This window comes from Sphaerodactylus townsendi, linkage group LG10 (genome assembly GCF_021028975.2).
Source record: "Sphaerodactylus townsendi isolate TG3544 linkage group LG10, MPM_Stown_v2.3, whole genome shotgun sequence".
NCBI classification, from domain to species: Eukaryota; Metazoa; Chordata; class Lepidosauria; order Squamata; family Sphaerodactylidae; genus Sphaerodactylus; species Sphaerodactylus townsendi.
In genome coordinates, this window is record NC_059434.1 from 25,274,988 (window position 1) to 25,289,427 (window position 14,440).

Sequence of the window (14,440 nt, forward strand, 5' to 3'; positions counted from 1 at the left end):
GAAATAGCTTGATCTTTGGACACTGGGGTATTCCTCTGTAAACAACTCCAGACCTTCTAAGCCCACAGAACACTAAATCATGCGAAGACAGTCCTGGAAGGATGGATGTGTCTCTCTTTAAGAGGAAAACCCAGAAAGGGTGGGGCAGAAACACACAGCCAGTAAATATACGCATATGCACACTTAGCTGAGATGGGCCAGAGGTAATCTCTTCCAGTATTATACTCGCAAAATTCTAACAACTAGGCTATCTCTGGTGGTGGATTCTACCTGGTTCTGATCCAGTTTAGATAGATGGAGCCCAAACTAGATAAAGTTTTCCCCATGAATCCCATTTTCTCAGTCATTTAGTTCAGGCCCCAACTGTGATAGCAGAGAGAATTGCTTCTCATTCTTCCATTCAGAAAGGGGTGGAGCAGTTGACTTCTAGAGCAAATCCAACAGGTTGGGAGATTCGTCCTGCTTCTCCCTGCTTCACAGGCCAGCCCAAGATGAGAAAGGCGATGTCTGCAAAGAATTGGTGGCAAGCACAGATAATGGCTGGCTACGAAGTGATATCAATGTTTATGGACCTTGAGGCAGTGATATGTGAGAATTTTCCTTGCATGCTCAGTTCAAAGGCCCAAATATTCTGTTTCTAACTATGGACAACCTTTGGAGACCCAAAAAGGAGGCCACAATAACTACAAGCCCTCCCCCTCTCTGGTGCGTGGTAAAGAGATGGCCTGAACATACACATTTCATTCAGCTTTCATAGTTTGTTTATGCCTTGTTAGCTGTCTTCCTTGCCATTGTGGTGTAGTAGTTAAGAACGGTGGACTCTAATCTGGAGAATCAGGTTGATTCCCCACTCCTCCCTATCAGTGGTGACTTAACTGGTAAATCAGATTTGTTTACCCACATGAAGCTTGCTGGGTAACCATGGGCAAGTCACAGTTCACCCAGAACTCACTCGTACCCAGCTACCTCACACGGGGTCTGTTGTGGGGAGAGAATGGGAAGAAGTTTGTAAGCCACTTTGAGATTCCTTACAGTTGAGAAAATGGGGTATAGATCCAAATTCTTTTTTTAATAAGCCGTTTGAGTTAGCCACCATCACCATTGAATTCCACATCTGAATTATGTGTTTTAGTACTTTCCTTTATTCATTATTCAAAAAAGCCCTTAACCTCAATTCAGTTCAGTGACCTTGAGATTTGAGCACTGCATGCAAGAGAAAACTTTCTCTTTAAAACACTCTGTGACTTTGAGGCCTCTAACAATTTCTTCCTTGTCATCCTTGCCTTTCTTTCCTTAGAAAAACACTTACCCTCTTCAGCTTTTTTCTAGGAGGAGGATACTCTGCTCCTTGATTATGTTTGTTCCTCTTCTTTGCATCTTTTCCGAACCTTTGTACAAATGGAACAAGGACATCAGTGGCGTATATGTAACTGTCTGTGCTCAGAAGGCACATTGAGTTTTCCTGCATTCCACTCTGTTTGTGTACCCCTAGAAACATCGCTCCTGGCCTAGTAGCATCTGTATGAAGTATTAACTATGTGGATCACTGAGGTACAGTGAGGTGGTGCAAATAGATGAAATCAACCCTTTTCCTCAACAGTGCCACACTTATATAAGAGGAAAGCTCAATTGTACCCCTTTTTCCCCTCTCTCTTCAGCCCCTCTCCACTGTTCCCCTAGGTGGGTCTTGTGACCCAGACTGTGATGTTTCTGGAAGGGACAGCAAAAACAGAGGAATGCAGGGGAACTCTGCATTCCATGTGCAAAATGGTAGGGTCCAAGCCAATGGCATTACCTGTGCAAGAAATAATCTTGCTATATAATTGAGCAGCGGGTTTGCAATGGCAAACCAGAAAAAGCAAGGAGTGCTGGAAAGCATTGTAGGGATGAGCTGCTGACCCAGCAGCGCCGTAAGTAGAGCGCTGGCACACCGGCGCTCCTATGGTCTTCTGGTCGCACCGCTCCCCCACTCCTCACCCCCCGATGAGTCACAGGTCATGAACCACCTGGCTCACAACCACCGGGCGTCCCAGACAAAGGGACAATGGTCTTGCCCCCAGGTGAGGATTAGGCCCAGACGCTGATGCTCCTCTCCGCACGTAGCAGCCAGGTGAGATCATGCATCACATGATGATCTCTCAGTCTCCCGCTCTCCCGGATTTCCCCCCCTGCTCCTCTCTTCTACACTTCCCCGCTTAGAATCATAATAATAATAAAGGTGCCAGGAACCAGCACGCTGCAGAGTCGCTTAGGAACACGGGATAATTCAAGGCCTCCTGCTGCTGGCGCTCTCCACTAGATGAAACCTTCCGCGTCTCGCCACTTCCTTAGCTAATTTTAATTCCCAAGGGGGATGACTACAAGCATAGTCCTCTGGGAGGGCCTGAGTTCCAGCTTCTCCTGGAGAGGCAAGGACTACACTTCCCAGAAGTCATTGCAAAGGCTGCCACTGTAGGAAACATTGCTGCCTTGTCATTGTAATGTTCAGCACAACAGGGTTTAATGCTAACAGTATTATAAGTACATACATTCTTCACCAGGATCTGTGAATGTTCCTGGTGGTAAACCACTATTACGGGTACAATGGAGGATAATTTTCTTCTTTAGCTCCTAGAAGTAGAGGATCTGTACTCTGGAATCCTGGTGGCACTTGATCCTAACGGTCCTCCTTTGTTCTTGTTCCAGACAGGATGTTTAGCATGTTCACTTAAGCCATGGATATCAACAATTCATGGTTTGTGTACACAGATGCTTTTGATGAGATGAAAAACAATTAATTTATTTTGTCTTCTAACTAGTTTACCTTCGAGGACTGTCAGATCTTACTCTAATGTACACATCCACCCACTGCTTAGACAGTTTTTTTGCCTCTAAGTGCCTTTCTACTAGACTTAATCAAAGTGCTTCCATTCTAAGTGTTTTGAGCTATTATCTTCCGTGATTGGAGCTGTTATCTGTTGACATGAAAGTGCTGCCTGCAATATTTGATCTATGTTGGCTGCGCTAACGTGTGTAATTTAGCATGTTAAGTAATGAATCTGAATAAATAAAATAAGTAAATGTGTGAAGCTGCCTTGGTCCTTGGAGAATGGGAAGAAAACCATTCCCATCAGTCAGAAACTTGCTAGCTCTTGCTGTCTCTCACATGTGTGTGCCATATAGCAGGATAGCACCTCTGAAAGAGCCAAGCCAGCTTGTTCAGAATACTGAACTGCATTTCTCTATTAAGTGAAGCTTTAATTCTGTCTTTAGAAATACAGATAGCAGTTGAAGGCTGCGGTTATAATGTATAGTTGAGGTTCTTTTGAAGCCCTTTTGTATCACGTCCTCCATTCATCTCATCATGACTCATCTGCCGCTGTGATCTAAAGCACGCTGCCAGCTAGCCAGGCCCTATTGAGACTTCCTGACTCGTCCGACAAGTTTTGTGCATCTCTCCAGGAGATCAGATGCCCCACTTTAAGAAATCACGATTTATACAATTGCAACAAGGCTGCGTCAACTTTGGACTTTGCTTGGAGCCTTTAGTTTAATCACAGTGTTGGCATAAGCTGGCAGCTCTGCAAAGTGGTTTGCACTTTACAGAGCTTCAGTCTTTCCATTTTTGTTCTGGATGTGGCAGCTGTGAAAGGAGAGGTTTTCAAGGGAGTGGGAAGAACACTTTGGCTGCTGTCTACAAACCACTTAAGATGGCCTCATTGGCACAGAGCTTTGTGACGCCAGCTTGGCCTAAAAACTTAAGTGGGTTATGCTTCGCAAATGTTAAAGCTGGCAGTGCCAGAAACTTAAAACAGAAAACAAAGCAGGGAGCAAGGAACAGTTAAACCACCATTAAAAATAACATAGAAAAGTACAATAAAATAGGAAACTATCTGCAAGTCTGTTCCAGTGGGGTGGGGGCTTCATTGGACTTCACTGTCAAGTTCCCAAGATTTGAAAGATAAAATGAGGGGTTGAACCATGTGCATATGGTAGTCAAGTCATTTCTCAGTGGCTTCCACTGACTTCAATGGAATAAAATTAAAGGGCTTGTAGACCACACCTATTTGGTCCTGCTATCTCAGAGTGGAAAAGGGGGAGGAACAGCTGGTGAGCTCACCATTCCTTGAGTGCAGCAGCTTGAAATGGCAAAGGTGTCCCTGTAGTGCATCGCAGGATCAAAGTGCAAGAACTAGGTGGGGCAGAATCTCTAAATAGCCGCTTAGATGCAGAGTGGTAGATGTGCAAATCCATCTATCAGGCGATAATCTTAGATTTTTGGTTGCAACAGTTAATGCCCAGAGAGAAGTTTGGTAACCCCAGGAAAAAGGGTGGTGTCACCAAGTGGAGACTTGAATAGCTGCAGGGTTTTTAGACTTCCTTGAACCAAGAGGGAATGGGGCTTGTGAATTTATCCTTTCACAGTGTTGGAGTGCACAGGCTAATCTAGTTCCCTAGATAAGCCTCCACAGCTCATGTGGCAGAGTGGGGAATCAAACACGGTTCTCCAGATTAGAGTGCACCTGCTCTTAACCACTACACCACTGCTGAGAAACCTGCTCACTACTTTTACAGTGAATGGTTTGGAATCCTGTGGGAAGTGTGGGGGTGGGGCTTAGGAGTGAGGTGTTGCAAAGCATTGCTATGTGCAGTGAGCATGCACGCACACTCTCTCACACACATCAAGAGATATTTGTAACAGCCAGCTACTCTCTCCCACCCACCTTCAGTATTGCAAGGCCATCTACCAAATAATAGACACTTTCAAATTCGGCACTCTGCATCTGCTATATTTAAGCCAATTGGATTACTTCTGCATCTAAAGTATCCCTGTATGAAGACTAAGCCTTAGAGAATTATTATACCCATTATTTTGCTAGTTTAATGGATTGTAAAAGCAGCTGTGGCTACAGAAGTTGCTTGTATTTGTTCTAAACGTTTCCAGGCATTCATAAACTGTGAAGAATTTATGAAAATTTCAGAAACTGATTTATGTTTTCAAGCGCACTTATGTCATTTCTAAGTGCTGTGGCTCTCCTGCATTCTTTATGCCTGGCTTGTTTCCTAGGAGGTGATCTGTAAACAAGCTTCACCCTCCTCTGATTGTCTGAATAAACGTAGCATGTATTCTGTGACTCCAGGGCCTACTGGGGACACGGGGAAAGAAATGCTGGGGGGAAACCTAACCTGTAGTTAGACCCTGCATTGAAAAGTGAGAACCGCTTGTTGGAGTCATTGAGAGAATACAAAAGGGGAAACATGGGATAACATGTTTTGAATAAAACACAATCAATCAGTGGATTTGTGCTTCCGCTAATAAACTTCAGCATGAAATGAAGAGTATGTTTAGAGTAGACAGCTTCTACTCTAGAGCTGTGGCTATGCTAAACTCCGCTGCTTCATATTGATGTATTTGGGGCTGTGTAGGGATGGGTGGAGGATGTTGTATGAGTCTGAAATTGTGTGCATCGAGGAATGCTGCTGTAAATTTTGTTGTGCGTGCACAATGACAATAAAATGCTTATGCTTATGCTTATATGAAAAGGGGGGGGGGAGGATTCTTCAAAATGTTTGAGGGCTACTCCCCTTGTAGGTTTTTACAAGAGCTATTGTCCTCCACATCATGTCCTATGAGTGGTTGGGGGGTGGTAGGTGGATGGGTGGGTGGGTTGATGCTTGAGGCTTTGTGTTTCTAGAATTTATCTCAACAACACGATGTTGCTGTTGAACTCATGTTTGGCCTGGTCCTTGCAGGATGGAGCAAGAGGCTTCCCAGCTAGAAAAGAAACACGTCCATAGTGTCTATGAAAGCACAGCCACCTATTTTCATGATCTGCAGAGCAAAGCATGGCCTCGTGTCCGACAATTTCTACTCGAACAGCCCCCGGGCAGCCTCATCGCTGACATAGGTAAGCTGTGACTGTTACAAAGCATTGATGCATGTGAGATGTCAGTAACAGAAGCAAAGGCTTCTCTGTCACATTCTGTACAGCAGCAAGATTGTGTTGAACATTTTGATTTTCTGAACTGTGTTGTATCCTCCAGGTTGTGCCATTGCTTGTTTATTTGTCCTCCTAAGATTCGTGGGATTGGATCTTACAAGTTTTTCTTCTCCCTGATTCTAGCTTGATTCTTCTCTGCACTCCAGCCCCCTTCCCAACTGGTTTTTATAATAATAATAATAATAAGCCTTTATTTGGCATAACAATAATCATAACACAATAAAAAACCTGAGATAAAAGGTATACAAATACAAAGGTTTAAGATAAAAGGTATACAAATACAAAGGTTTAAGATAAAATATAAATTATTGATTGTGCATCACCTCCAGTAAAAAAAATTGTGCAAACCAATCTTCACAAGTTTCATTGTCAGAATTGTCCAGAAGGAAAGGGAAGTCTACTCTTGATTCTTCCATCTCCCACTAGGGTATCCTAGGAAAGAATGTTGGAATATTTTGATCTGATATTAGCAGATTTGTAGCAGCAAAGCAGTTGATGTGCCAATGTTTCAATTTGTTGTTCACCACAAGAGCATACCCTTTCGCTCATTTCCAAGTTGCTAAATCTACCAATGAATAAAAGCTGTGGAGGGGAAAAACATTGAAGTTTCTAGCAAGCGTGAGGGCTCTTCTCTGAATTGGATTAGTCAAAAAATACAAATAGGGAGCCATCCTGTTTTGATATAGGGGTATTGAAAGATGTAAGGGTGAACAAGTTTCTCATAGCAGCCCTAAATAAATTAATCCATTCGCTTTCCAAAATTTTTTGTTTTTACATGTTGTAGGATTCTGAACTAGATAGCGGAAAAAGCTAGTCCTGCATATACCAAGTGATTCAATCTTTCTTTCGATCAGAGAGAACCATGGATTGGGGCCTGAGTATCAGACAAAAGTAGGTGAATCAGCGAGTACTCATCATGCGAGAAATGCAGGCGTAAGCCAAAATTTAAAAGCTCTCAACTAAGCCCTCCTCCTATAAATCCAATGTAATTCTGGCCCAGTTCTAAACAGAGGGCCGCACACGGGCATTACTAATTTGGCAGGCCCATAACTCTACGGAAAAAATTTGATTGGACAGTATTCAATGAGTCACTAACTGCTTGGAGCCAGATAGGTAATTCCATAAAAGTAACTGCGCTTCTATCTTAGAGTTAAAGATTTTTAGTGCTGCTGGGACAAGGGAGTGGCCCTTTCCATAAAAGAAGCGTGCAATGGCAGAATAACTGATGGTAGCACCTGCAATAGCAGCTTTTTTGTGGGGTAACCAGGAGAGGTTATAAGAAAATGTAATTCCAAGATATTTGTATTGGTTAACCTGCTCCACTGGCACTCCAACTGGTTTTTGTACATGTAGGTTCCACACCTTCTCACCACATCACATAGGTACCACACCTTCTTTTGCATACATAGGTACCACACTGGTGAACCAGATGTGTTTCTGCACTCCTACGTTCCTGCTGGGTGACCTTGGGCTAGTCACAGTTCTTTGGCACTCTCTCAGCCCCACCTACCTCATAAGGTGTCTCTTGGGGAGAGGAAGGGAAAGGAGCTTGTAAGCCACCTTGAGTCTCCTTACAGGAGAGAAAGGTGGGATATAAATTCAAAACTCTTATTCTCTTCTTCTTCATGGAGTCAAAGTGGCTCCTCTTCCCTCTTATACTTGTAGAAAAAATAATAGGCTCCAACCCGTTCATTCCAACACAGAGCCCCAAAAGTACTTGTTGTACAGAGTCCAGAAGATCTGAGCTCCTTGTTCGTGTTATTCATTCTTTTGCATGATCTGAGCTGCCCCTTTTCTGTTTATGTAAGTGGAATAGGTTGGAGTGTGCATCAGAATACATGCAGCTGAAGCAGTTGTAGGGTAAATATCTTTTTCACATCTGACTGATATCCCATGGAACTTTTAAAAAATGTAATAAGAGCCATCCTAGATCAGATGAAAGATTCACCTGGCTCAGCACTATTTTCCACAGTGCCCTTCCAGATGCCCTGGAGAAAGCTTGCAACATTGCTCTCTCCATTTTGTTATCTGACATCTGGTACCCAATCTTTAAACCTTGAAGAGTAACACATTCATTGTAGTCTATGCTTTCATAGAGCACAGTCTGCCCCATCAGATCAAATTGGTCTTTCACCTCAATAAAAGCTTATGCCACAACAAATTTGTTCATTTGTTGAACAAGGGGCCCCAAGACTTGGGTTTTTGCTGTGAAAAACATATTGTGGATATATTGTCGAAGGCTTATATTGTGGATAGCTTTGAATGCCTCAATGCTCTGACTGCTGTGTTGCGTATGCTTAATTCTCTGCTGGACTGTGATCTTTGATTCCTAGCGTGCTGCTTAAAGAAATGTGTAGGTTGCTGTTAGAAAGGTTGCTCTCTTCCTATTTAATGTGCTCTTTAGCCCTCCCATAGGTCTTGTGGCATGACTTTTTAGCAAACAAGTTGCAGCACTGTTTCTGAAAGTAATTCCAAGTCTTTCAACAGAATTACTACCAATACAGTGATTTCATTCACCTAGCAGCTAATACAATGATTTCCTCCCCTTTAGTTGCCCTTTAGTAACTGTGGCTAGTAGCCACTGATTGACCTATCCTGCATGAATCTGTCTAACCCCCCTTTAAAGCTCCCTGTGGCCATCACTACATCCTCTGTCAGTGAATGCCACGTTTTAATCACTTGCTGTGTAAAGAAGTATTTTCTTTTGTCTGTCCTGAATCTGCTACCCATCAGCTTCACTGGTTGCTTCCTTGTACGTAATTTTATACACCTCTATCTTGTCTCTTTTCTAAACAGAAAACTCCCAGATTCTTCAGCCTTTCCTAATAGGGAAGATGCTCCAATCCCCTAATGATCATGGTTGCCCTCCAGTTTTTTTTCCATAATTTTTGAGACCCGGTGACCAGAACTGCACACAGTATTCTAAATGAGGCCATTCCACACACATATGCAGGCGCATTATAATATCAGCCATTTTATTTTGAATCCCTTCCCTAATAATCCCCAACACTGAGTTTTCCTTTTTCACTGTTTCAGCAGAGTAGGTGGATCCTTTCATTGACCCATCCACTGCAACCTTGAGATCTTTCCCCCCTCAGTCTCAGCAAGTTCAGACCCCATTAACTTATACTTGAAGTTGGGATTTATTTTTCCACTGTGCATCACCTTACAATTACTCACCGTGATCCTCATTTACCAAATTGTTGCCCATTCATCAATTTGTGACACTCTGTAGATCTTCACAGTCCTTCTGGGTTTTCACCATCCTGAATAATTTTGTCATCTGCTTTACCACTGACACCCAGTTCTGGATCATTTAAGAACGAACTATGAGCCATAATGCTGACCCTTGTGTCACATGACTGCTAAATGTACTCAGGAGTCTTTGATGAGGTACCTTGTCAAGAAGCCTTTTAAAAGTTAAAGAATACTTATGCCAATAAAAGGGATTGATTGATTGTTTGATGTTTATTTATTTATTTATATATCAAATTTCTAGACCACCCACCCCCGAAGGGCTCTGGGCGGTGTACACATGTTAAAGAATGTAATGTCACTGTTGTTTGCATGCTTGTTCACTTTCTCAAAGAACTCCCAAGCAGGATTTCAGTTTGCAGAAGCCATGCTGATTTTTTCTCAGCAGGCTTTGTTCCTCTATGTGTTTCATAATTCCACCTTTGATTACAGTTTCTGCTAATTTTCCTGGTTCAGATGTTAGGCTGACTGTAATTTCCTGGTTCCCTTCTGGTCTCCTTTTTAATAATCTGAGTTACCAATATTCTAATAGGTAAAAGTAGTCCCCCATGCAAGCACCAGGTCATTACTGATCCATGAGGTGATGTCATATTACAACATTTACTAGGCAGACTGTATTTACAGGGTGGTTTGCCATTGCCTTTCTTAGTCATCTACATTTTACCCAGTGGTGGGATTCAAATAATTTAACAACCAGTTCCGGTGGTGGAATTCAAATAATTTAACAACTGGTTGTTTACAAGCACCATTTTAACAACCGGTTCTACCAAAGTGGTGCGAACTTGCTGAATCCCACCACTGATTTTACCCCCAGCAAGCTGGGTACTCATTTAACTAACCTCAGAAGGATGGAAGGCTGAGTCCACCTTGAGTCAGTTACCTGAAACTGACTTCTATTGGGTTCGAACTATTGGGTTCGAATTCAGGTTCGAACAGAGCTTTGACTGCAGTAGTTCAGCTTACTACTCTACATTGCACGGCTCCTTAGTCTTCTTGTTTCCCTATTCCTACACGTGACGCCTGCTGGGTGGCCATGGGCTAGTCACAATTCTCTCAGAACTCTCTCAGCTCCACCTACCTCCCAAGATGTCTGTTGTGGGAAGAAGAAGGGATTGTGATTGTAAACTGTGTTGAGACTCCTTAAGGTAGAGAAAAACGGGGTATAAAACTAACTCTTCTTCCTTCGCTTCCTCTTCTTCCTCCTCCTATGTTTTGCCCTGTCCAGCTGTCTGTATTGTCTGACACTGGATGTTCTTAGAAAATATGCCCAGAGTGGATTGAAGATTGGAAAGAAGGGTTAGATTTGACTTTATCTGTTGTGAAGAATGATGATTGAACCATGGTGGAATTATGTTTTGGTGTATGTTTTTTTCCCTTGTACTATGGATGAAAATTCTTTTGACAGTTTTTGTTTTACTCCCCCAAAGGGTGTGGGACTGGGAAGTATCTTGACGTCAACAGCCAGTTGTATAATCTGGGGTGTGATTACTGTGGCCCTTTGGTAGAGATTGCAAGAAATAACGGTTGCGAAGTGATGATCTGCGACAACCTGAATCTTCCTTTTCGAGGCCAGTGCTTCAATGCAATTATCTCTGTTGGAGGTAAGGAAGTTGAAACAGTCTGTAGGTCAAACAAAACCATATATCTGCTGTGTTTTCTGATAAGTGTGGAAAACACAATCGATATGTATGGAAAACTTCTTTCAGTGTTTAATGCTCAGCTTTACATTGATGCCTGCTTGTTTTGTCCTGAAAAGAGTATAGATGTTAACTGTTCTTGTCAACAGCTGCACCAATATATTTTCCTTGCAGCCGTATTTACCAAGCAGAGGGATATGAAATAAATTTTCTTCTTCAGGTTAGCATAAAAGAGAGACCCTGAAGTTCAAGCTGGGAGTGGGGAGAGCAGGAATCATCTCTTGGGTGCCTAACAGACCAGCTAGAGCATAGATGTCCAACTCGCAGCCCTCCAGATGTCAGCATGCTGGCAGGGGATGATGGGAACTGTAGTCCATAACTGCGAGGGCTGCGAGTTTGACACCTGTGTGCTAGAGCATGTTTCCCCTGCCTTTTCTGACTGGTACAAATATAGACAGCAGAATAAAAATAGGAACAGTATAGCTTTCCCTCAAGTAGGGTCCTATTGCTGTCTTCTACCAAGTCTTCCTTCAATGAAGAGATTTCTCTGTCGGATGAACGCTTCCCCCATCAAAGGAGGTCTTAGCAGAAAAAAGTCCTAGAATCCGGCTTAGGAGAAGGGAGTCGCAGAGAGATAGAGATATATAAAATTTGACATTTGTTTATCTGTTACATATCAAAGATGTTTTTAATTTTTTATTAAGCTGGAATAATTCAAGCTTCAGGGAACAGTTTAATCACAATAATTGAATGGCTAAAGATTGCAGCCTACTGTAGCAAATCCATAAATGTATCAGATGCTGTTTATAGGCTAATACGAGAGGTTGGGTGGAAGATTTGATGGGGAGGCTTGCAGCTAGGAGCTGCGGATTCCTCCGTCCCCTTCCCCACCATCTTAATCTTTTAAAGGGATGAGTCATCTGCATTTCCCATGGGAACAGTCCTGCTGGATCATGCCAGCAGTCCATCTAGTTGAGCATCCTTGTTCTCACAGCAGCCAAGCAAATTGTGTATATGTGGGTAAGCATGAGAATTTTCTGTTTGCAAAGAAAGGCTTTTGGGGGTGGGGGCAGTGCAGCTAAAACTGATCAGTTCTGGGACCAATTCTGCAGAGAACTCAGAGCAGAGATTCCAGCTAAACTGATAATCTGGAAAGCAAAAGCTAGGCAAATGTTGTTTCTAGCTCCTTGCTGGAGGATGAACAGCTAAGAATCTAACTGTTACTTATTCCCGAATGTCTGTGTTCACCTTAATAATTATGTATCATGATGAACAGAATGTAGTAAATTGTCTAATGTCCCCCTCTTTGTGCTATACTGCCAGGTGTTTTTTTGGCTAGCTTCTCATAAATAGTTGTTCTGTGATTCTGCATGAAAAAAAGGAAAAATACAAGATGCAATAAATGAATCCAGAATCCAGTTTCTTTGGTCTTGCCTTTTCTTTTTGCAAGGCAGGGTGTTGGACTCACAGCTGTGAAGATGATGTTATTGATGCTATGTGGGTAATTTTCTGCCAAAATCCCAGAGGAGACATATCTGAATAATGAGTGGTTAGAGGCCAGCGCTATAGAACCCCATTGCCACCATATGACTAGCAAACCAGAACACATGGTATAAAATTGCAGTTTTACTGGTTGCAGAATTGAGATTTTGCCTGGGCAGGTTTTTAATGTGAACTTTGTTACGTTTTGTATCGCTCAGAGCTGACTTGTTGCTGAACGCCAATGTCTTTTTTGTTCCTTTCCCAGTGATTCACCATTTCTCCACTAAACAAAGACGTATCAAAGCAATAAAGGAGATGGCCAGAGTGCTGGTCCCCGGAGGCCACATGATGATATATGTTTGGGCTATGGAACAAAAGACTCGGCGCTTTGAGAAACAAGACGTGTTTGTTCCGTGGAACAGAGCCTTGTGCTCCCAGCTCCTTTCTGAAACCAATAAGGCCGGGCTCAGGAATGATCTTGCACACAGTGTAAAGTCACAGACTCAGCCGTTGCAGCGGCTAATGGACTCTGAAAACAGCTACCCTCTTGCCCTTAACCGGAAGCATCCCCACAGGACTGAGGGCTGCTTAGCTGAAGCTTGCTGTGCAAAAATGTCTGATGAGGAAGAAAACAGATTTTACAGTGTTCTGGGGAGATCCTTTCGGGCCTGGTTCTCCTCCAGATCTTTAGATGAGTCCACCTTGCAGAAGCCAAATGGGAAGTTGGAGCCTTTGAGGAACACCGCCGAATGGACAAACAGCACTGTGTCTGTCCAGCCGTCGAGGCACTGTAGTTTAGATTTTGGTAGACAAGGAGCTTTGCTGAAAGGGCAAAGATTAGATGACTATGAGGAAGTGTTTATGAAGCATGTGGCTTGCAGAAAGATGGAATGGTTGACGGCCTCAAGGTCGTTGAGGGACTTCAACGGTGAGCCACCCCTATTAGCGAGAAATAAGAATGGAGAAACTTTGTTCCTGAATGGTCCCATAGAAAACATAAGCAACGGCTGCGTCTGTCAGGGTCGTTCACTTTCAGGCAAACATTTGAAAAGGACATCATCTGCTGGCTCTAGTGAATCTATCGTAGATGCTGCTGTAGCTGTGGGAGACCAGACTGCTCACAGTCTAGATTCGAAAGACTTCATGCGCTATTATCATGTTTTTCGGGAAGGGGAGCTGTGCTCTCTGCTGGAAGAAAGCGTGCCTGAGGTCCACATACTAAGTTCAAGCTACGATCATGGAAACTGGTGCATCATTGTAGAGAAAAGGGATGTGCAACCTCAAGTGTAACTGTGGGGAAAAGAACTTCAGACTTTGCTTCCCGTGGAATTTTAGAGCCTTTGTCTGTCTGTCACTCGCTTTATTTGCATCTCTATGAATTGTGCATCGTGAAAAGGGATACTTGACATGTAGCTGAAACATCGGCTTTAGGAAATCTGTTTATGTTTTTAATAAACTTTTTTACAAGTAAATATTTTTTGTAAGATACATCTATATAAGAGATGTAAATAAAAGAAGTACAGTCTTTTATCTATATATCTTATATATAAATATATATGGATATCAATTGTTTTTTGTCTATAAAGATAAATATATAGAGATATATATTTATCTATATATCTTATATATAGATATATATCATTTTGATGAAAATTTCAGCTAGCCCTGAGCCCACAGGCAATCAACTCAATGTGAGTCTCTTTATTTGCTGAGCTTTTGGCTCAGTAGCACACATGTTGCAACGCAGGGCCCTGGTTTTGAAAAATGGCTTTGTCTTGCAAGTGTTTTGCTGTCCCAGTAGATGAGGCTGTACAACTCTAGGTTTCATGTGCCCAACAGCCACCTGAAGGGACGTGGGGAGTAGAGAATCCAGCTATGGAAATGAAGGCAACTGCAGGTACGAAGCATCTATAAACAACCTCTACCCAAAAACACAAAAATTCTCAAAGACTTCTTTTAAGTCCCAACACCTTTTAAAATTCAGGGTTTTTAAAAAGTGTGGTGTGCATTTCACCAAGAGCAGCAGTGGTGTAGTGGTTAAGAGCAGGTGTACTCTAATCTGGAAGAACCGGGTTTGATTTCCCC

At 42.7% G+C, this 14,440-nt stretch overlaps 1 protein-coding gene across 3 annotated transcripts in view; it reads left to right on the plus strand.

Annotated features, from left to right (window-relative positions):
- The window catches only part of TRMT9B (tRNA methyltransferase 9B (putative)), a 28,011-nt gene extending 14,184 nt beyond the window's left edge, over positions 1-13,827 (plus strand). For 2 of the 3 annotated variants that reach the window (XM_048510123.1, XM_048510125.1), the window contains exons 2-4: positions 5,734-5,888; positions 10,664-10,837; positions 12,621-13,827. In XM_048510123.1, the coding sequence (XP_048366080.1) occupies positions 5,735-5,888; positions 10,664-10,837; positions 12,621-13,645 (1,353 nt within the window). In that variant the 5' untranslated portion in view covers position 5,734 and the 3' untranslated portion in view covers positions 13,646-13,827. The remainder of the gene's footprint in view (positions 1-5,733; positions 5,889-10,663; positions 10,838-12,620) is intronic. The other variant, XM_048510124.1, reaches the window with a different exon arrangement.
- Positions 13,828-14,440: the final 613 nt, after the last annotated feature.